This window comes from Chelonoidis abingdonii, chromosome 4, assembly GCF_003597395.2.
Source record: "Chelonoidis abingdonii isolate Lonesome George chromosome 4, CheloAbing_2.0, whole genome shotgun sequence".
NCBI classification, from domain to species: domain Eukaryota; kingdom Metazoa; phylum Chordata; order Testudines; family Testudinidae; genus Chelonoidis; species Chelonoidis abingdonii.
The window spans coordinates 9,059,402-9,080,046 of NC_133772.1; the positions used below are offsets into that span (position 1 = coordinate 9,059,402).

The 20,645-nt window shown below is 43.3% G+C and overlaps 1 protein-coding gene across 4 annotated transcripts in view; it reads right to left on the reverse strand.

The window, feature by feature from the left end:
- The window catches only part of HIPK1 (homeodomain interacting protein kinase 1), a 34,783-nt gene that overhangs the window by 7,963 nt on the left and 6,175 nt on the right, over positions 1-20,645 (reverse strand). For 3 of the 4 annotated variants that reach the window (XM_075064815.1, XM_032766619.2, XM_075064816.1), the window contains exons 3-11: positions 13,840-13,963; positions 11,243-11,362; positions 10,124-10,210; positions 9,049-9,233; positions 8,421-8,583; positions 7,468-7,690; positions 5,065-5,186; positions 3,057-3,191; positions 37-179 (exon numbers count right to left, since the gene is read on the reverse strand). In XM_075064815.1, the coding sequence (XP_074920916.1) occupies positions 37-179; positions 3,057-3,191; positions 5,065-5,186; positions 7,468-7,690; positions 8,421-8,583; positions 9,049-9,233; positions 10,124-10,210; positions 11,243-11,362; positions 13,840-13,963 (1,302 nt within the window). The remainder of the gene's footprint in view (positions 1-36; positions 180-3,056; positions 3,192-5,064; positions 5,187-7,467; positions 7,691-8,420; positions 8,584-9,048; positions 9,234-10,123; positions 10,211-11,242; positions 11,363-13,839; positions 13,964-20,645) is intronic. The other variant, XM_032766620.2, reaches the window with a different exon arrangement.

A 20,645-nucleotide genomic window follows, 5' to 3' on the forward strand; every position in this document is an offset into this window, starting at 1 on the left:
GCTCAGGAGCACTTCTGCGTTAACGCAGACCCTTACCTCCAGTCAGCTAACTGCTGGTTGCTTCCAATCGTCTCTGGAATCACAGCGGTGGGCTGAACAGAATTGTGCAGTGCGACCCCTGGAAGCTGCTGCCAGGTGGAAGGTAGCAGGATCTGTTGGGTCCCTCCAGGCCAGGCCTGCTGCAAAACAACAAAACAGAAAGAGGGACTCGCTAAGCTTCAGCTTCCAAGAGTAGCGAGAGACTCTTCCAAACAATAGAATCAGCTGTGCAGATTGTTAACTTGCAGAGATAAAGGTATGTGATTGCACTTCCTCCCATGGCCTCACTACAGGAAGAGAACAAGAAAACGAGAGAAACAAACTTCCTCAGCCAGTTTGTCCATCTTTTTCTATCACAAACGTCACCTGGGGAAGAGGATGGTGTTTAGACTGTACTGCAGGAAGTGGGTAGACAACATCCACAGGAATACTAGGGGCCATTTCTGCTGAGCACCTAAGAGGCCACTACTAGAGAACAAGTGCATCTGAGATGGTTCTAAGGACAATAAAATGAAAGAATCTTCAATGAAGTAGTTCAATTTGGAAGCCATTTAGCCCATTCAGCAGCTGTTTCACAAACACGTTGTTTATAGTGCTCAAACTGAGGGGAAGCAAAGGCAACAGAAACCTCTCTGCTCCTCCCCAGTCTCTTCTCCAGCAGTGGAGAGAGAAAGTGGGGTAATGGCAGAAATGCCAGTCTCCCCTGATTCAAGCACTATTACCGAAGGGTCTAGGCCACATTTTCAATATGTTTTCATAGTTTACAAAAAAGACTGAGGAAATGGAGCAAAACACAGGTTTCAGTAGTCTAGATAAGTGGAGTCCAACACTGGCTTTTTGCAAATGAGTTCATCTTGCTCACTTGACCCAGAAATAAAAATCTAGTTACAAATATTGACTTTTTACCACTTGGATTTAGTTGCCAAAGGGGAAAAAGAAACAACAGTCAATATATTAAAAAATAAAAAAAAGCATCTCTTGCTGTGTTTGTCACATGTGAGATGCTTAAACTCCACCCACTTGCAGGTCATAGGGATACTGGCTTTTCAATCTAAACTGGTAATGTGATTCTGCAGTACAATAGCTCTATGATGTAGAACACACATGGTTCTATTTCTTGCAGTTTAAACTGCAAAACCACAAACACATGCTGTTCTCAAAATATTTCTGCAAGTAACAGATCCACTTATTACAAATACTGGTTCCAAACAAGAAGCCTTCAAGCAGAGAACTGCTAACACCTCTGCCGACATAAGCAGAATAATAAAAAAGAGAAATATGTTAAAAGTCACACCATGCGTCTTTCCAAAAGCCAACACCTGCACAAGACAAAGCAGAGAGTTTAGTACAGAGCGAAATCTAACTTCCCAACGGGAGGCAGAAACCAGGCCTTCCAAGCGACGAACTGTTTTGACAGAGGAAGGACAAAAATAGGCAAAGCTCAGCAAATGGCTAATGCAAACGTAAGTTAAGAAGCAAAGAGAGAAGTGTTGGAAGCACTAAAGGTGAGCAGTTTGGGCCAAAGACTCCAGGAAAGCAAATGGAAATATCAAATTCTCTGGAGAGAATTAGAATCCAGGCTCTTAGTTTGAAGACAGATGGCTCTGGTCTCCTCCTGAGGTACAGGGGAGTGAAGCGCCCAAGTCCACTGCACACGGAGAGAAGAGCAGATCTAATTGGCCTGTTAGCTCAGAAACCTTAATGCACTTTGAAAGAGTCACCAATCACTTAATAGTGCCCGTGCTCTGCTACATCCGCTCCTGCCATTTTCAATGGCAACCCTTCAGCAAACAGAATTGGAGAAGAGGTGGAAGAGAGATAAGATCCTTTGGGTCCTTTCTGTACATACCACTGTGATCCACCAGAACCCACTTGCCTGCCTTTCCATCCTCAAAAACGGGGAGCATTTAATGCTGTGGCTAGTAGCAGACACCCGACTGGCCAAGCTTAAGTCACTAGTCAGAGTAAGGCCAGAGCTTCGGCTTGAGCAAATTTCACCCCAAAACGAGTCTCCAGCTTGGGCAAAAAAATGCTAATAAGTTATTGCTTTAAAGCCACAAAAAGACAAAATGGTTTATGTAAGAAATGGAGTGTGCTTTGAAAGACATGTGAGGACAGAAGGACTTAAAGTGCATTGTAATGTTTCCATATGCTTCACTGATCTGATTCTGGGGTTTTAAAATGACTGGCTTGTGACATCTGCCGGGTCGATTCTGATGCAGATACCAGACAATTCAGAGGGCAACAATTTTGAAAGCACAGATTTTAAAACCAGGTGCACCTCCTCCCATAAGCCCTTGTTAGTTGGACATTGAGCTTAATCAGAACTAGCCTGAGAAACTGCTGCCATGTAAATAGCTAGAGCTCACCTTTAATTTCAGCCACAAAATGTAATAAGAACAAAAAGCATCTGTGGTGAGCAACATCTTTCTTTGGGTGATGCAAGCTGCCAGTGATTGGTTATAGATAATGAAAGGTCAGAGAATTATCGTCAATATTCAATGAAGGTTAAGATTTCTTGGTTGCTAAAGGAATCAATTAAAAAGTACTTGCTATTATTAGAGGTTTTAACCTGAGCTTAAGCACCTGAAACAGTTCTACACGCAAAGAAGCTTTAAAACAAAAAATGCAGCTAACTTGCCAACTGGTTCAAACTCTGGCCATCCAGGTACCTGTAGCAGAGTCAACCTAAAGGCCGTTTCCTTTGTTTTCAACAATTAAAAGGTAAAGATAGGACAGTAAGCAAAAGACAAATAGGATTATGGCTCTTCTGAGTTTAGGAGAAGAGCTTTATAATACTAGACTAGTAAAGAGCAACAGTCAATGGATTTGGATTCTTTAGAGCCACACTAAACATCAGAGTCAGACAGTGCATCAGCAATGTTGGGGAGGAAAACAACAAGACATTAAGATGTAGCAAGAACACAGCCACAAGATGGCACATGCTTCCATGCCCTCTGCAAGTCTAAGTTAAAACAAAAACTCCGTTAGTGAACACAATCAAGGGAGGCAATTACCAGTACTGCAGCCGTCTGTTCTACTAGCGCTGGCCGGCCGGCTGCGCAGTTCAGAGTAAAGGGCACCGCATACTGCGGCGTGATGGTGGCTACTTGAGGATGAAGAGTTGCTACCATTAGTGGTGTACAGCTTCCCTGAAACGTAGATTAGGCAGTGAGTGAAACACACGTCCTGAGGCAGGTTAATTGGGTTCAGCAATAGGGCCAGAAAGGCTCTCAACCTATTGGTACTAACAACTCTTCAATGTCTCTGAGCAGTCAAACATATCTATTCAAACCACTACTCCCTCAGACCCTCCAGGTGGGCTAATATGACCAACTGGCAAACATTCCTGAGGGGAGCACGAGGGACACAGGAACCAGCTTCACAAAACTGGTTCAAACTTTATACTACCTTATTCTGGGTGGATCCTAGATGTGTGTATTCCAGGCCATCTCTTGTATATACTGTATTGGGCCACAGTGATACATGCTGCACTGCTGATGTAATACATCATATATAATCATACACAGGCTATTTCGTGTACAGTATTCTCGGGAAAGGATAAACTAAGGAACTTTAATAATCTTAGTCACCAGGTCTTTAGATTACTAGAAATTAACATCAATCAATCATGGAGAGATTGCCGAGAAACAAACCTAATCCATAAAATCATTTTATTTGTTTTGGTTTTTTTTTTAACTGCAGTTTGGTACTTTATCATGAAGAGCAGCAGAAATGGTCTGCTTCATGATTGCTTCCTTTAAGATTATTCTGTTCATTGAATACTGTGACCTGTGCAACTATACTAAACCAAATGTATGCATCATCAAATGCTACCTCAATTATTTGAGCTGAACAAATAAATTACAACTTATCACCTAAAATTGTTTCTGTATGACTAGACCAGTCACTGTGATATACTTCCCCCAAATTTCTTGGCCATTACAATTAAGAGTATGCATATTATTTATTTCCCTGTGTAACTGTCAGCAGAAACTGAAACTATGCAAACTAGTAAAATTACAGTATTATCCATAAAGATGATGGATTTTTCAGTGTACAAAAATGTCCTACAATAAATGTGCTTATTACTGTGTACCCATTGTATATTTAAATAAAACACTGCTTTGTTGGAAATAGTTTTGTTTTTATGGCAGAAGACAAATAAGAGTTTAAAGTTTTTGTAAAATAACAGACTATATTTTTCAAATTTCAATGGTAATCATTACTTCTGATAACACATTTGGAAATAAATACAACCAGTGAAACACATCCACGCACATCACGGATGCAATTATGCAAAAAAAGAGGATGCAAAAGTAATTTAATTGAATTAACGATGGGAATATTCAACATCAATAATTCAACTCTTTACTTTTGTTTTCTGGGATCTCATTTTTCACATGGTAAATAATGCACAGAAAGCAATTAATTTCCTATGGAAATTGCTGTCTGGCTTTTAAGCAGATACCTTCCTACATAAGGCAGGCTATCTGTGTCCAGACAAGAATCACGTTTTGAACAACAGTCCCATCCAGAGAAAGACGGGAGTCTCAGGAGACTCAATATTTACCCCATTATGGAAGGCCAAACCCCACAGCCAGTGATCATAAAGAAATACAAACTACTCTCCTGGTTTTGTAATTATCCTCTGCCTGCAGATTGGTAGGGCACGTCAATATTCTATGCTAATATCAGATTTTAAAGGACTTATGGACTCCACTAACAATCCCTCCTGGCAGGCACTTGGCACAGGAGAATTGTGAGGTGTCAAAGTAACAAATAAGGTTCAGACTTACAATATCCCAGCAGAACTGGCCAGACTTGAGACTGATATGAACCTATATATCACTGGGATCCAGGTCCCCAACTCCTGATCCATTCTGAAATTTCTGTAAATAACAAAGAAGGCCCCCCCCACACGTACGCACACCCCCAACAAGACATGGCTGCCATTCCAACGGGAGAGAACAAAGCTGGACTGTGCTTTGCACTAGGTGGAATTCCAGTTACCCCCATTCTTACCTGTGTGAGAACTCCCGACTGGATCTGCAGTGGCTGTGCTGCTGGTGCTTGTGGTACAATCGGAACGGCATTCTCCATACGTACTGGGAACCCAGAATGCTTTGCAGTGGCCTGAAGTCCGGCTGTTCGGAAAAGGAAGCAGCCATGGTTAAACCGATTTCTTTATTATTCAAATGTTTTTTCAGACTCTACTTCCTGCCAACCAAAGCAGGATGAACAGGAGACATGGTCACAGCCTCAGCCATCAGGGAAAGAGGGGCCCCTTCCTGCAGGGGCACAGAAATGGTGCACCCCATACCAGACAGAGCAGCTCCCTTTGTCCAACAGCAACCTGCTTCCCACTGCGAATGACAAGCTCGGCGTATTCATACCCACACATGGCCACTTGCGCCTTCTGTAAGGCTTTGCTGGGAATTAGTGCTGGTAACACTGCTGCACTTTCTGTCTTGGCTTTTGCAACACGGACACCTGTTCAGTGAGAACTGGTCTGAGACTATTGCTACCTATTTAATTTAGGTCACTGAACAGCCATGAGATGGGAATGCTTTCAGACTCTGCTGGCCAGGCGGAACTTGAATCCAAACAACACCCAGTTTAAGTATGCCATACTTAAATGGTAACAAACAAGGATAGTTTCTGGAGTTCTGAAGTCTTTATGTACTGTACTTACACACCACCTCCAGCCATCCATTAAAAGATTATAAATCACTCCCAACATATAGAAAACACTACCGGAAACACTTTCTGAACAATTAAAGTCACAACTAAGCCAAACCATAAATCTACTAGTGTCTGCAAGGTGCTGCCCCCTCCAGGAGAAGAGAAATTCTTTACTGGGGAACATGGGAAAATGATCTGGTGCCACTGGGTCATGATGCCCTTCCCTTCATATTCCCTTCTATTTCCTTTTTTACAGTAACTGAAATCCTTGTGTGCATGAAAACACCTTGTCCACACTGAGTTATGTTCCCTGTCTGCTCTTTGAAAGGTACATCTACTCTGGCAAAAGTAGGACCTATAATTCAGCTCCACTGGTGCTCCTCCACATTACAAGTGTCATTTTTGACAGTCTAGACAAGACCTTAACTTTACAAGTAGTACTTAAATGGAATGTTTCAGATTAGTTTGGCACCTACATTCTCCCTTGAAAGACCTCGGCTTGCCTTCACTGTCTGTGGACTTCCTAGCCTTCGGAAGCATTTGGCACTAGATGGACTTTCAGAGATGGCAGGTGCGTAGCTGGAGTTATCAGGCACAACTCACCAATAAAGCCCTGGCTAATGAACAATGACAGTTTCTGCAAGTCCCTAAAATTCTCAAGACAGCACTGGAGAATTCTCTAAAGCTTAGGTGCATACAAGCCAGCCAAATGCACTCCCCTCAATCATATCTGGAGGGGAACATAATCAAACACTTCTAATGTTACCGTGCTACCTAAAAACAAATACAACCCACATACTGCAGCCACTGTGTCCTGCACTCGCTCTATCAAGATATTTTGCTTCATTCATAACCTACCATATTAGCGTAAGCCAGATACAAATGGAGAAGCCTTCACAATCAGCAGCTGCATTTCTTACTCTGTGTAGCTTTCTCTCTTTGCAATTGGCATTCTTTTACTTCTTGCCACCAAGCTGCACAAATGTATTAACACTAGTGAACTGAGATTCCAAGAGTGCAAATTCATTCTAGAAATTTAAGGGAATCACTGTTGGGATGAACATTTTAACTGCGATAGCACGTGTGCATATTCCAAGCATTTTCTAACCCTAGAGTGTCTCTCCAAATGCTCTTGGTGCAAAGAAACCAAAGACCAGACATAAATTTCTGCTCCACTATGAAAATGAACCTAGTTTTAGCCCTCCCAGTAACAGATTCACAGACAAGACTCAGGAGGGATTTCTATTCTAGGCCTGAATTTCAGACACTTAAACCTCTAGAAAAATCCCCTTTTCATCACAACTTTCTCATGCTGGTTCTCAATGGGAAGTAGATTGTGCGCATGTGCAACCCTGACCACTCAAAGGTCAAAGAGAACATCATGAGCGTTGAGGTGTTGTTCAGGGAATGAGAAACATTTCAGAGGTTTTCTTAAGTCTCAGATGGGTCAAACTCCTATAGCCCTGAGGAATGCTGTTGTGTTACGTTTGGGAGGGGGAAATGGCTGAGCAATAAAGTGACTGAAGATTGTCTAGCAGGCAGGTATGTTCTCCTCACCTGTCCAAGCGTGTCCTGGGAGAGAAGAACCAGACACACACACACACTGGGCTGATTTCAATGGTTTCAGATTCACATGTGAGAGCACAGAGTGATCTCCTGGAGTTTCTCTACTGGCCCAAATCACAAGATTTTATTTTCATTTGGCTGAAACTCCAGTAGAAAGCAACAGGTTTTTCCACTTACTTTGAAAAGCAGGGGGACAAACAATGAATGTTTGCTGGAATGGATCGGTCTGTGTGCAGATCTGGGTGGTTCCGGGCTGTAAGGAAACACTCTGTTGCGCTACGCCTGCAACTGGCGCTGCAGTTGATGGGTACAGAGCAGACTGATAGTTTAGCAGCGAAACATCCGAGTTTGCCAGGGAAAGAGTAGCAGCGGCAGTAGAGTTGGAAGCCAAGACACTGGCCTAGAAAACAAAACATTACAAATGTGCATATTTGTATTATGTACCCCATATCCCAGGAACAAACCACTGCAGGTAGCAGAACCCTGGCATGAAGTGACATTAGCTAAAGAATTAAAATAAAGGTAAGGGAGAAAACAGACCTTAAAAGAGCTGTATTTGAACCCGCTTTCTATTTTTTGCCTTTCATGCCTCTGGGCTGACAGGCCAATACAATCAAAGTAACAGGGCAGAGAAACTGTGTGTCAGTTTGGCCTTCCCAACTATAAGGAAAATGAAATTGCAAAGGCAGCCTACACCTTCTGAAAAGTATCTTCAAAAATAAACAACTCCACTAGGTGAGGAAGTGATGAGTCAGCTGTCCTTGAACTAGCCTGCACTGCCCCCAGCTGGGGCATATGTCTTAATAGGCCTGCCCCATCTCTAAGTTCTATAGCCTTATGAGTGGAGGAAAAAATTCCAAATCGAGATGTTATCTACGGAATTTTAACACATCACTGAAAATACCATTTGTGTAGAACGTGTCTAAATTCGTATGTAGCTACAACATTTGAACACAAACTCAGAACTGGTTCTCATATGGCAACAACACAGTTCTATTAATTTAGGGGCAAGTTCTCCTCAGCTACCTTACGTGTAAATGCAAAATATCCAACTTTATTGGAGTCACGTTTCAGAACAGGATTTGGCCCACAGCATCAAAAACATTTCCCAAAGCGAAAGACTCACATACCTGATTGTGCACTGTATTGAGCTGGTTGTTGAAGCTCATTGTTAGATTTGTGCTTGTATTAGGAGCTACGTGTGTTGTGAATGGGCTCTTTATCTGATTAATTGTATCATACATATTAACTCTTCGCTTGCAGATCTCCATATTCTGAAAACAGGACTTCACACTGAAATAGAACGAGCGAGGGAAATATTATACATACAATACCCGTACACACAGTGTATCCGCCACAGAAAGCAGTGGATTAAAGAGAAGGAAGGGATTTACATAGCTCTTAAAATACTGTTTTACATATGCACATATATGCCTTTAGCTTTACAGCAACAAAGTATGTCAGAGATCTGGCAAAACTAAATAATACAGCCCCTAACTAGTGGAGAAAAATATTTATGTGAGCCAAAAAAAGTCACCTGGATAAGCTTCCTGCTGTGTCTCGCGAATTGGGAGAACACAAATTCAGTCTAAGTAACTAAACTGGAAGAGAAGAACACAACAGAAGCCACCCCTCGATAATATTCCTTTTTAATTGGCAGATTAGACTGACATGCCTGGATACTAGAGATATGCTGTTCTATGTCATGCTGAGAAATCCATCTAGAACAATGCAAAAACCAAACTGCTACCAACTCACTGGTTGCTGTGTGGGAAATCCAGTAGATGGGTCATTGTAACAAATGAATGGTTTAAAGTCTTCAGCGGAGTAATTCTCTTATCTGCATCAATTGTCAACATTTTCTTTAACAAATCAATGTATTCCCTTCGGTCAGCCTTCTCTGCCAACATGTCTGTCCCTTCCAAGTCCGTAGACATATTCACCTTTTGGAAAAAAAAAAAAAAAGGAAAAAAAGGAGAACAGTTAGTGTCAATGTAAAATCCATCACTGCTATACAAATCGGTAATTCCATAGCCTACGAAAGTGCTGGTAACCAGTGAAGGGTTTCTCCTTCCCCAGCCTACATTCACTAATGCAGAGAAATCTGACTCTAACTGCTGCACAGAATTCCTTTTCAATATTTAGTCGGTGCACTGAGGTGAAATCAATTGGGCTTGATTCCCTAATGTCTTGCAGATATGTCATCCTACGCAAAGGGAATGCTAAAGCTAGCCTCTAACCGTTTCCATAATTAAGATTCAGGCAGCTTTGAATGTGCACTCAAGAACTTTTTTGGCAGAAAATGCTGATCTGTTACACCTGTGTGTGTCTCCCCTAGCCTTTTCCTGAAGGCTTTGCTACCACTGCTAACAGCGCTGTTCCACTCGTATAGACAAGGCATCAGCATTTTAACCACCAGGCCTTCTAGGCCTGCTCGAGCAGGTAAAAGCAGTAGTGCTGCTTTGCCTGCACTGCACTCTCACCATTGCTACCACTGGCAGAGTGGTACCAGCATTCACAGTGGATGAGGGGGCCAGGGGGAGGGAACAAGCAGAGTAAGGACTTCTAAGCCACTGCAGTTTCCTCCTCATAATCCCCTTTACATTGTACATGTGTGTGTGTTTTTCAAATAGCATCATTATCAGAGCCGGCGCTGGGCGTAAGCAGACTAAACCATCGTGTAAGGTCCCAAGCAGCTGAAGGGGGGCCCCCATTTGCTCTATTGGTATGTGTTGGGGAGTGGGGGGGGGAGAGAATATCCCTGCTTAGGGCCCCCAATGGCCTAGCACCACCTCTAGCCATTATTCATTTTCCAGCAGCCTCCCCTGCTCACCTGCGCCATGTCATCCAAACAGTTGAATATATATTTCCGAGCTTCTTTTGATTTTATTCCTGTCTCCAACTCATGTTCTTCTGGAGTCTATAAAATAAAACATTTGCTCGGATCAGCTGGAGCCTGGTGTTAATATTTGATTGAAATAAAAACAAAGAAAAGCCAATGACCAAAAGGTTGGGCCATATAATCATTCTGCCTATTTTAGAGGGCAAACGCAATAAACCATTTGCAAGTTGGGCAGGAGTAAACAGTCACCAGGTCCCTGCTCCGTGACCCAGTAGGAGCAACTCACTGCAAACTGAAATACTGGCTTGGAGGAGAATGTGGCCAAACCTGAGCCAACTAATCGGTCAAGGACAGACTCCAACGCTGCTCATATTCCACCATCCTAGAAGAGTTCTACCAAAGTGAATGCCAGATTCTGAGAGGGTATTTGAGAGCAGTGGAAGCAGGAGTATTTAGAATATGGCCAAAAGCCAAACTGAGACATGTAAAAGTGAACTCTAAGGGGGATAAGAGGGCCCTCTCACCTCCTTTGCTTCTGTGATCTAAAGAAGGCCTGGGAGTTTATTCCCCAGAACCAGGGTGTGGGTTTTTGCCATTTTTTGTTTTGCTTGTTTATTTAGAAACATCAGTAATAGCAAGTATTCTCCTTCACTTCTGTTGGGGGAACTCCTGGGAGAACTCTAGAACTAGAGTAGATTTTCCAAACTCTCACAAGGCGCGTGTCTGTTCCGAATCTTTCACAAAGAAAGCCTGTTTCTCTCAAGAGCTCATCAGGAGTTTGTTTCGGATAAAAGCCTTCAACAGCCCAACTAACAAACTACCATGAAATACACTTCATTTCACCCCTAAGGCTGCTCAGCAGCTGAAGTAGGTCATCTCTGACATGCAGACATAATAAATGGCCATTATCACACACATTTTGCTCTCTATATCACTCTGTTGCTTTGGTAGAAATGTGCTAGGGGTTTGTCCAGTTTCTAAAAGGAAATGTACAAATCAACTACATCTGAATGATATTTACAACCTAAAGAGTACTTCACAACATATTAAAATCATGTAACAATGAGATTTGGATCAGAACAGATTTTCAAGTTAAAGAGAGAGACAAACCTTTAGCCTCCATAGTGGGTATCCCAAGTTTGGATCTCTGTTAAAAAACCTGCTTGTTTTCGTTCCTGCACTCAAAAGATACTCTGCTGGAAGGCCTTGGGTTTGTGAAATATAACGAATCTGTAAAGAGAAAAAAATTAACAAAGACGCCAACAAACCGGACTGGTAACTAAATCTAGTAGAGCAAAATATTGAGGGTCTACCAACTTTGTTAATAATGAATAGGAAATAGGCTCTAAATACAATTCTAAAAGTTCCATTTTTTAAAAACATAGACTGTCTGGATAACTGAAATTTCATGATACAAAACGAAAGATGCAATTCTCAAGAATTTACAAGCACATTTAACTGTTTCTTTCTAATTTTCTGCAGAGATTTTAGGAATTGGTAAACTCTAATGTGCCTCTCTGCCTTGTTACAGAAATTTTCTTGGCCCAAAGCTGTTTTAGCAGACTGAGAATAAGCTATTTATAAAAAGGGAAAGTATAGCGTAAATGCAGCACTCCCCAACATAATCACTAAACATTTTTAAAGAGGAGTGAAGGGTTTTAAAAATGTTACCAAATATATGTATTATTTAAATATATAATTATCAGAAAAGATACAGGTATCTGAGTGACGCAGTTGGGTCTGGGCATATCCACCCTTGAATGTGTTGATCGCAAAGGGTCCAGTGGCAAAGCACCCACTGACTTCAAGGCTGCAAGTTTAGATTCCTAAAGCATGTGGACCCCCTGTATCCTTTAGGGCATCAACATTTGGAGTAAAAAAAAAAAAAAAAAAAAAAAAAAAAAAAATCAAATAAATAACCATCCCCCCAAAAAAGTGCATAAAACAAGTTTAAAGAACACTGGCTACAGTATCAGTGACACAGCAATATGCTACATTCCAAAGTACAAAGCTGTCCTTAAAAGAAAAGGACACTCCATTATAAAGCGGAGGAATAATTTTACATTATCAACAACGTATTTTCTCAAATCTTCCCCCAAGGTTTGTGGTCTAAATTGCTAATACTATCTACTCCTCAAGTTTCAGTGTGAGAAACGATATAATTTGTTATGATTAAAAAAAAAGATCAGTTTCTTGAAAGTAAAAAAAATAATCAGTGAACGTGTAACCCGCTTGTGAAAGTGCAGGACTGGAAACACTGGCTGAAGGCAGTTAGGCTCTGTAGTTACTGATATCATGATCTGTAGCCCAAATTACTGCACGTAGTTCTGCCAGTGCACTGGCTATTCCAGTATTAGGCGCTTCCTGAGCAGCTGAACATTCACAGGGCACTAGATAAGCTACTACATTCATGTTGCTTCTGAGCCAAGATGAATTTGTGGCCTAGCTTTTCACTTCTAGCAATCTGGGTTCAAACTGAGCAGTGTTTATATTTTTCATACTTAAGCAACAAAATTTTCAGTAATAGAATTAAGAAATAATTTCCAACAACCATCATCCACTAGATGCTGAGCAATTAAAGCTGGAGGCCAAATTAGTTACAATGTCCTCATTATTGTACAGCAGATTGCCTCCTGCAAGGCCAAGGTTGCTTAACAAGGCTAAGCCTGGTGCTCATTTCCAGAGATGCCTCCTCCAAACCCTGGGCCTGCATTTACTGCTGCAGCTCAGGTAAAAACAAACATCTTCCCTACAGACATCAAACTCAACCACATGAAGTCAGAGTATGGGCTACCCCAAGTTTCTGGAGGATTACAGAACTCTATACTAAGCGATGAGAACCCGACCTTCGTCCCCACCCACCTACGCACTGAGATAAGGTTCACAGAAATACATGAACCTTACCGTAGAAGGAAACCACCATGCCATACTTCAGTTATTTCTAACTCAGCCTGCTCACTAATGTACCACTGCATTTCCTCTGGAAATTTACGGCAGTGACAAGACACTAAAAGCTAATCTGAGAGGGTCTTTTCATGCAGAGTGAAATATACCAGACACTGTTAAATGGTAATACCACAAAACAAAACAAACCACGTGATGGAGAAGCATTGTTCTGTTTAGGTTTGTTGCCCTTTTATGGGCAGGCTCACAGCCAGGTAATACTGCTACTTGTACAGTGCAAGACCCAGCCGTTGAAGAGACACCTCCACATACGCACACTCTGTACTTTACAGGCTGCAGAAGTCATATTTGGGACACGCTCTGCATTAAGAGATCAGAGCTTCTGTATGAATTAACATGACAGGAACTGCATGGCAGGCTGCCCTGGGACCACTGCTCTTGTAGCTAACTTGTACCTCTTGAACTGCAGAGCGCTGTGCACAACCAGGACTGAGACACTGTACTTCAGTTGTGCCAGAAAGGAACTGCAGGTTGTATATTAAACAGAAGACAGACACACGCAGGACCTCTGCATTCAAAGGCAAAGGGGGAGGCAGGGCACAAACGGGAAGTAGCCCCCCATTATCACAGATAGAAAGAAAATTGGATCAAAGCAGGGAAGGAGTTGAAGACCACATGTTGCACAGACCATATCAGAGCAGAATCTGAATTAGAGTACTTCAGTCTCACAGGGTTTATTAAAAAAAAAAAGAAGCTCCTTCTGATTGAACAAGCACTGCCCTGTCTGCACTATATGCTCTTACCTGATCATATTCTGAAGCTCCTGGGTACAGAGGCCAACCCAAGAACAGCTCAGCTATCACACAGCCCAGGGACCACATGTCAATAGCTTCACAGAACGGTAAACCCAGGATGATTTCAGGAGCTCTGCAAAACAAGATTAAAATGTTCAGCCTGGCACAGAAAGCAAATGGTGCCTATTTACATATTACTCGAGCACCTTGTACAGCACAGCAGAGCTCCCCAGAGATACTTCCTTGTAACATTAAAAGCGGCTCCCTGTAAAGGTGCAGCATTTCTCGCTACCCTAATAGTGTTGCCTCAGCCTCACTTAGCAGTGCTGATTATTTTTGCTTTACAGCCACAGTAAATCAGTCTTCTAGCCCAAGAGGAGAGGACTCAACAGTCCAGAGACATCTCATACCAATGCAAATTACCCTATGCTACAGCCCCCCTGTAAATGGCAAGTATGAAGATATACCTATCTGATAGACCTGGAAGGGACCCTGAAAGGTCATTGAGTCCAGCCTTCTGCTTTCACTAGGAGGACCAAGTACTGATTTTGCTCCAGATCCCTAAGTGGCCTCCTCGAGGACTGAACTCACAACATTGGGTTTAGCAGGTCAATGCTCAAACCACTGAGCTATCCCTCTGTTGCTAGCTGATTTAGTCACATGACAGGGTGACCCGCAGCCATTACACAACCCAGCCCTAGCATGTCCCCACAGGCATGTCAGACAGCAGCATGGCATTGTGGGGGGTAATTCCTATGGAGTGATGCTCCCTCAGCTGAGCTAATCAGCAGCAGAGGAATCCAGATAGGTTCAGAAGGTTTACAAGGGCTTTGGCTGCATTCACCTGGAAAAGAGAGTGGTCTGCAGACCCAAGCCAGGGCACTCTGCAGAGAGAAGAGTGCCACTTTGTTTACACTGCTTAGTGTTTATATAGAGTTTATTTTGGACATCTCAGGGTTAAGGTGGACAAAGAGAACACAGCCAGACCCTGTGATGGTCAGTGTTTTGCCACATTATTTTATGGAGTTTGGGGCAACAGAACCTCACCAAGCATAAAACCCCCTGCCCAGCCTTCCTCAGGGAGATTATGAACAAAACAATGTGCTGCTTTTAAATCTCAAACCCCAGAGAGGACTTTTTCTGCATAACCCATCCGGACAGAAATGTTGCAGGAGACGATATTTTAGCATAGGTATCCCTTTGCCTCACACACACAGCTGTGAAACAAACATCTGCAGTTCTGCCTGCTCACAGCTTGTATTTACATATGGTATAAGGCCAAGGGATCATGGTAGCAGGTACAGGAATTCACTCTGGAAAGTATAGGAAACACTAGCACCTCCATTTTCCTAGAAATAACCAATTCCATCGTAACCCCAATGTGGGGGAGGACAGAAACGTCCCAAACACTGGTCTACACTGCTTTCTGGGCAGGTCTTGGGCAGTAGATCCTAACACTTGTATGTAATTTCTTGTGTAGCAAACACACATCAAGAAAAATGTATTCCATAGTGTGGTAGACCAGGCCAGTTGGGAACAGCACAGTAGTACAAGGGAGATATATTGGCCACTGGATAAGCAGTTTTCTGTTCCCTGAGTGACCAGAGCAGGGGCTGCTCCAGGCTAATGAGAACACTTGACTCCAATTAACCTGCTAAGAGTCAGGCGAAGCTGTTAAGCACCTGACTCTAATTAAGGCCCCTCTGATGCTATAAAAGGGCTCACTCCAGTCAGCCCAAGGGGCAGTCAGAGGAGAAGTGTGTTCGAGGAACTGGGAGCAAGAGGCATGCAAGAAACTGAGAGTGAGCAGGCATACTGCTGGAGGACTGAGTAGCACAAGCGTTATCAGACATCAGGAGCAAGGTCTGGTGCTGAGGACAAAGAAGGTGTTGGGAGGAGACCAGGAAGTTGTAGCTGTCGTGTAGTTGTACCAGAAGGCACTCTAGACAGCTGCAATCCACAAGGCCCTAGGCTGGAACCCTGAGTAAACAGAGGGCCCAGGTTCCCCCCAAACCTCCCAACTCCTGATTAAACACAGGGGGAATTGACCTGGACTGTGGCTTCTACCAGAGGGGAATGTCTCTGGGCTGTTTCCTGACCCACAGGAGGAATCTGTGAGGTAAGCAAATCTGCCAATAAGCACAGGACCCACCAAGGCAGAGGAAGAACTTTGTCACAATGGTCATCCCAGTTAAAGCAGCTCTGAAACTAGTTATCTTGCTTTATAGTTTTGAACTCTGGCCTTGAGTAATGTACAGGTATTAGGAATAAGATCTCTCCGTCACACTGCATTCTGCAGCAGGACACTGAAAAGCCCATCTTAATCCCATTTTCCATCTGACCATTCACCTGGCTGTGCATGGTGAGGAACGATTCCCAGGTAACTGTAACACAGGTGCTGTACATTTACCAAAGTAAATGCACTTCTCACAGCTGTCCAGTTGGCTGACATGCAGGTCATCAGGGAATGAGGCAAGTGCCACCTGACAGGTGAGCTCAGTTAACTGTTCCCCCAACCTCCCTTGCTGCACTCTAGTGCCAGGGGCAGTCACACTGATTCAGTACATGGCTGCTGCCTTAATACAAGCAGTTCTCTTGCACAGGTGAACTCTTTTAGCTATCTCAGCCCCCGACAAATAGAACTGTGGCACTTAGGCTTTTATTCCGACTCAGAGTAATACAGTGAGCCAGGGATATCTCCCAGTCAGTGTTACATGCTGCTTCATTTTAGTCCCCTGCCCTGTACATCAGTGTGTGCGGGTTCATTCTCAGCTAGCTCTGGGAGTGATTTGTTACCTGTAAACATATGTAACATTACGCAAACGTATCCAAAATGGAAAGAAAATTTTAGCCAGAAAATTAGCACATGAATATTAAAGAATTGTACTGAGACGAGTCAGTGTGTTTAGCAGACTGAAAGGATTCCCAACTCCAGGTGCCATTATTCCAATATGTCAAGGCTGCTTTGCTCAGCAGGTGTTGCCAATTAGCAGGCAGGACTAAGTCCGCTGCCTGTACTCATGTGGCACTCCCAGCCAAGTCCATGGGAGTTTAACAGATCTAACGGCTCACAGGATACAATGGAAGTGGCCTGTGGTAGACCAGACCACAGCACAATCTTGTTCAAACCTGCATGAACACACATGGCCTGACTCAAATGAAACGGACTGTAAATGGCTATGGATAGTGGAGGTGGGATTATTCCTTTATCCTGTGTGTGCATCCAGGGACAGTCTTGCAGTGTCAAAGATGCTCCCTAGCCCTTTACACTCTAAATAGATTAAATTCTCATGAGGCCTCAGTTTTCATATTGGCTCAAGACACAGTTGGTATGCAGCAGCCATCAGCCTCCTTCACATCTGCTTTTAGACTGGGGTTGCTAATGACAGCAGTTAGCAGTACTAAAATTAGTAACCACTGAAAAGTGGTGTCAAAACAGAACAGCGGCCAGATGTCACCTTCACAGCTGGACTGTCTAGGATTAAATGTGCAGTGTTGTAACTACATTGGTTCCAGGATATTAGAGACAAGGTGGGTGAGGTACTATATTTTATTGGAGTAACTTCTTCAGATCTGAAGAGTCCTTGTAGCTCGAAAGCTCGTCTCTTTCACCAACAGAAATTGGTCCAATAAAAGGCACCACCCACCTGATCTTTCTAGGATTAAATTATTAATCTGCACTATCGGAAGCCTTTTATGAAGTAGAAAAATGACAACTGATAGAATTCCTCCTCTGAGCATCAGATTGTTACATTCTGATTTCCAGGGCCAGCAAGTACTCCCAGCCAGCCTCAGAGAAGGTTGCCACAAAATTTAGATTCTTCCAGTACCACCAGAATGTTTCAAAAGGAGTGGTGTTTGTGGAGAGGGCACCTCCCCTTGATCGTGTCCAGAGAGCAAGTGTTGATCTCCGGCTTATGCCATTGCAATGGCGATGCCAGAGAGTCATGTACGAGCAAAGCTAGTTTAAGAGGTGGAGAAAGTCAGACTTTTGGTGTTATCCACTACTGCTCCCCAGGCCAGCCAGGGCCAGAGCAGTGCAGGGAACAAGGCCCAGCGCAGAGCTAAGGAACAGATAGTATTGCACAATGGAGACTCCTCTGATCAACATACAGTACAGTACTGGTAGGTTACAAGATGGGTCTAAGCACATCTCATCCCACCTGTTCAGCGATGCAGACCCTGAATCTTCCGCACTACTGTGGTTGCCCTGTATTTCCAGCAAAAGACTGCCTCAGTAAGAAGTCTTCTCTTGCAATGAGGATAGTAGTATAAATACCCTCCCCCATTCTCTCAAGGTAGCAATGGCCCACACTCAGCACACTAGCTGTTATAGGCAATAGGATGCATAGAACTGGAAAGAGTTGTCCCCTCTCCTGGAGCTGGTCACTGTGAAAGTGTCTTATCAGAGCACCTTAAACTGTCTGATGGATCTGCTGTTAATGTGTCTCCCCTACTAGTCATCAATGACATCTGAAAATATCCTGCGTGGCCTTTCATATGCCCCCTTCAGTCAGGATTTACCTCAGTCTGATCAGCACTGCAGAGCTAACAGTAACACCAAAGCGGAGAGTGAGCCATCCCAAGCACACCTCTCCCTAGGAGCAGGTACCTCACAACCGGTGTAGGGAAAGCAATTGCACATTCTGTGCATTTTAAATCCTGGTCTGACAAAGTCAATGTCAAATCTCGGCTGAAAATATGGCCCCAGCAGCATCATCCAACTAGGTAAGCCAGGAATGCAACGAGGCAGAAAAGAATCCAGAAGTTGTTTCCTTTGCTCACACTTCACCTCCCATGGCCGTAGCCTGTTCTGGAACAGCAACCCAAGGGTGCCAGCCTCTCTCAAACTGCTGCCAGTGCTTGATACCACAGTGGATGGAGCAAAAATCACCACAGTGCACCTATTGTGGACTCCTCCTCTCCCAGCCCATAAAACCCTACTGGCTGGATTTAAATAGTCCAGATTCAATGACAAGAGGCACAATATTATGAAACTAGGCTTCTCCTGTTGTCAAAAATTTGTGCAGTTCAGAGCCACAAGTACTGGAGGAACAATTCAGCCCACCCTTCTCACCACAATTTAGATCCAAGTCAGTGACAGAATCAGACACAGAACAGTAGAGCGTCTTCCATTCTGTTACTGTACAATTAGAGCCCACGCTACACTCATTACAGCAGCTGGCTAGGAGCCAAAGTGTTGCCTCCTAAATTCAGACATGCAGACTTTCAAAACTGCTTTTTTCCCCTGAAGAGCCAAGCCCCCATACAGCCCATTAAAGTTAGGGGATGTCTGAGTGCTCAGCACTTCTGGAAAAAGCCACTGCTTTAAGTCCCTGTAGCAGCCTCACTTCAAGTATCCAGATTTGAAAGTTTTAGCTCAAAAAGCCATTCCTGAGTGAGTGGCCAAGACACTGACATAGGACCAATATGAAGTGAAGACAGGACAGGAAACAATTAGTTTGTTTTAAAAACAGCCGCTGAAGTAAAAGACGAATTAGTCTGTCTTATCACAACCACAATGCTGGAGCCTCAAGCCTCATCTTCAAAGCTCTCTTCAGTGTGAAATTAAGCCAGAAGCAACACAACTCTTCCCCAAGAGAAACTAGTTTCTACACCTAGAAAGCGGATTTTAGTTAGCCTCAACATTGATGTAAATTTCACACTACGGTAAATAGATTTCCACTGTTGCCTGATTCTTCCCAACTCCAGTGAAGCAGGTCTAGTCTTAGACAGTATTTGAATACTCCTTTCTCCAGCAGGGTCAGGTTTACCCCACCTTCGGGGAGATGGAAGTGGCTTTCAGTTTAGTATGATATGCAGAGCAGAGCAAGCAGTTTCCTTTCCAGGGGCCCCTTGAGACACTTCTCTCCTCATGCTCCCTCCACGCCAGGGGATGAGGTCTTGATATTTATTTGGTAGTTCTCTCAGGCTGCAAGGATCACAGAGTAGTTACACTGTTTTGTTTCAAGCCACTGAATGGGTAGCTGTATGACCATGAGAAAAAAATAGTGCTCCATTGAGCATAACTCTAGACATGTAGGAACAGAAGGACCTTTGTGAAAGTTACTTTAATAAATGGGCAAATAAAAGGTTCCTGGCATAAGAGATCACTTTAAAATGTACTGTAACTTACACTGAAAAGTCACCATGAACTGGGAAGGAAGACAGCTGAGCACAAGGCCTTCCTTCAGGAAGAACTGGAAGGGAAAGGCAAAGCCTGCTCTATCTATATGGGAAAAGATGCCTATTGGGGTTTAATGAGTAATGGTAATTCTGGACTAGTGAGTAGGGATCTGGGGTGGAGCTGCTTCTACCTTCCCCAAGGGGGAATAAAGCTGGGGAGCAGAGAGCTGGCTCGCTGAAATCCTTTGTAAAGAGCGCTATTTGATCTCAGCTTATCTGTCTGCAAACCCACTTTCCTTCCCAGGGTGGTTAAGCATGGCAGGGCTTATTTCAGTGCAATGGAGTTCACTTAAAATGCTAGATACAGGGAGTGACTGGGTAAAAGGACAACAGGTGACTGACAAGCCTTGGACAAGTTGTGAAAGTCTGACATATTTAAATTGTTATGGCTAATTAAAGTTGATAAATTCATTTTTAAATTGGTCAAGAGACATTTTACAGAAAGGGGAGACAATTCAAGTCTTTTGCTGCATCTACCGGTAGTGTACTGCAGCAGTTAATTTTCTATTGAACATGCACAGAATATGCTAGTTGCATTTACTGCAGGCATTTGGGGTGAGGGGGAAAGAAGATGACTGCACATTTAGGGAGGTCACATTGCCAAAGCAGCAGCTCTGTTCACCTGTATA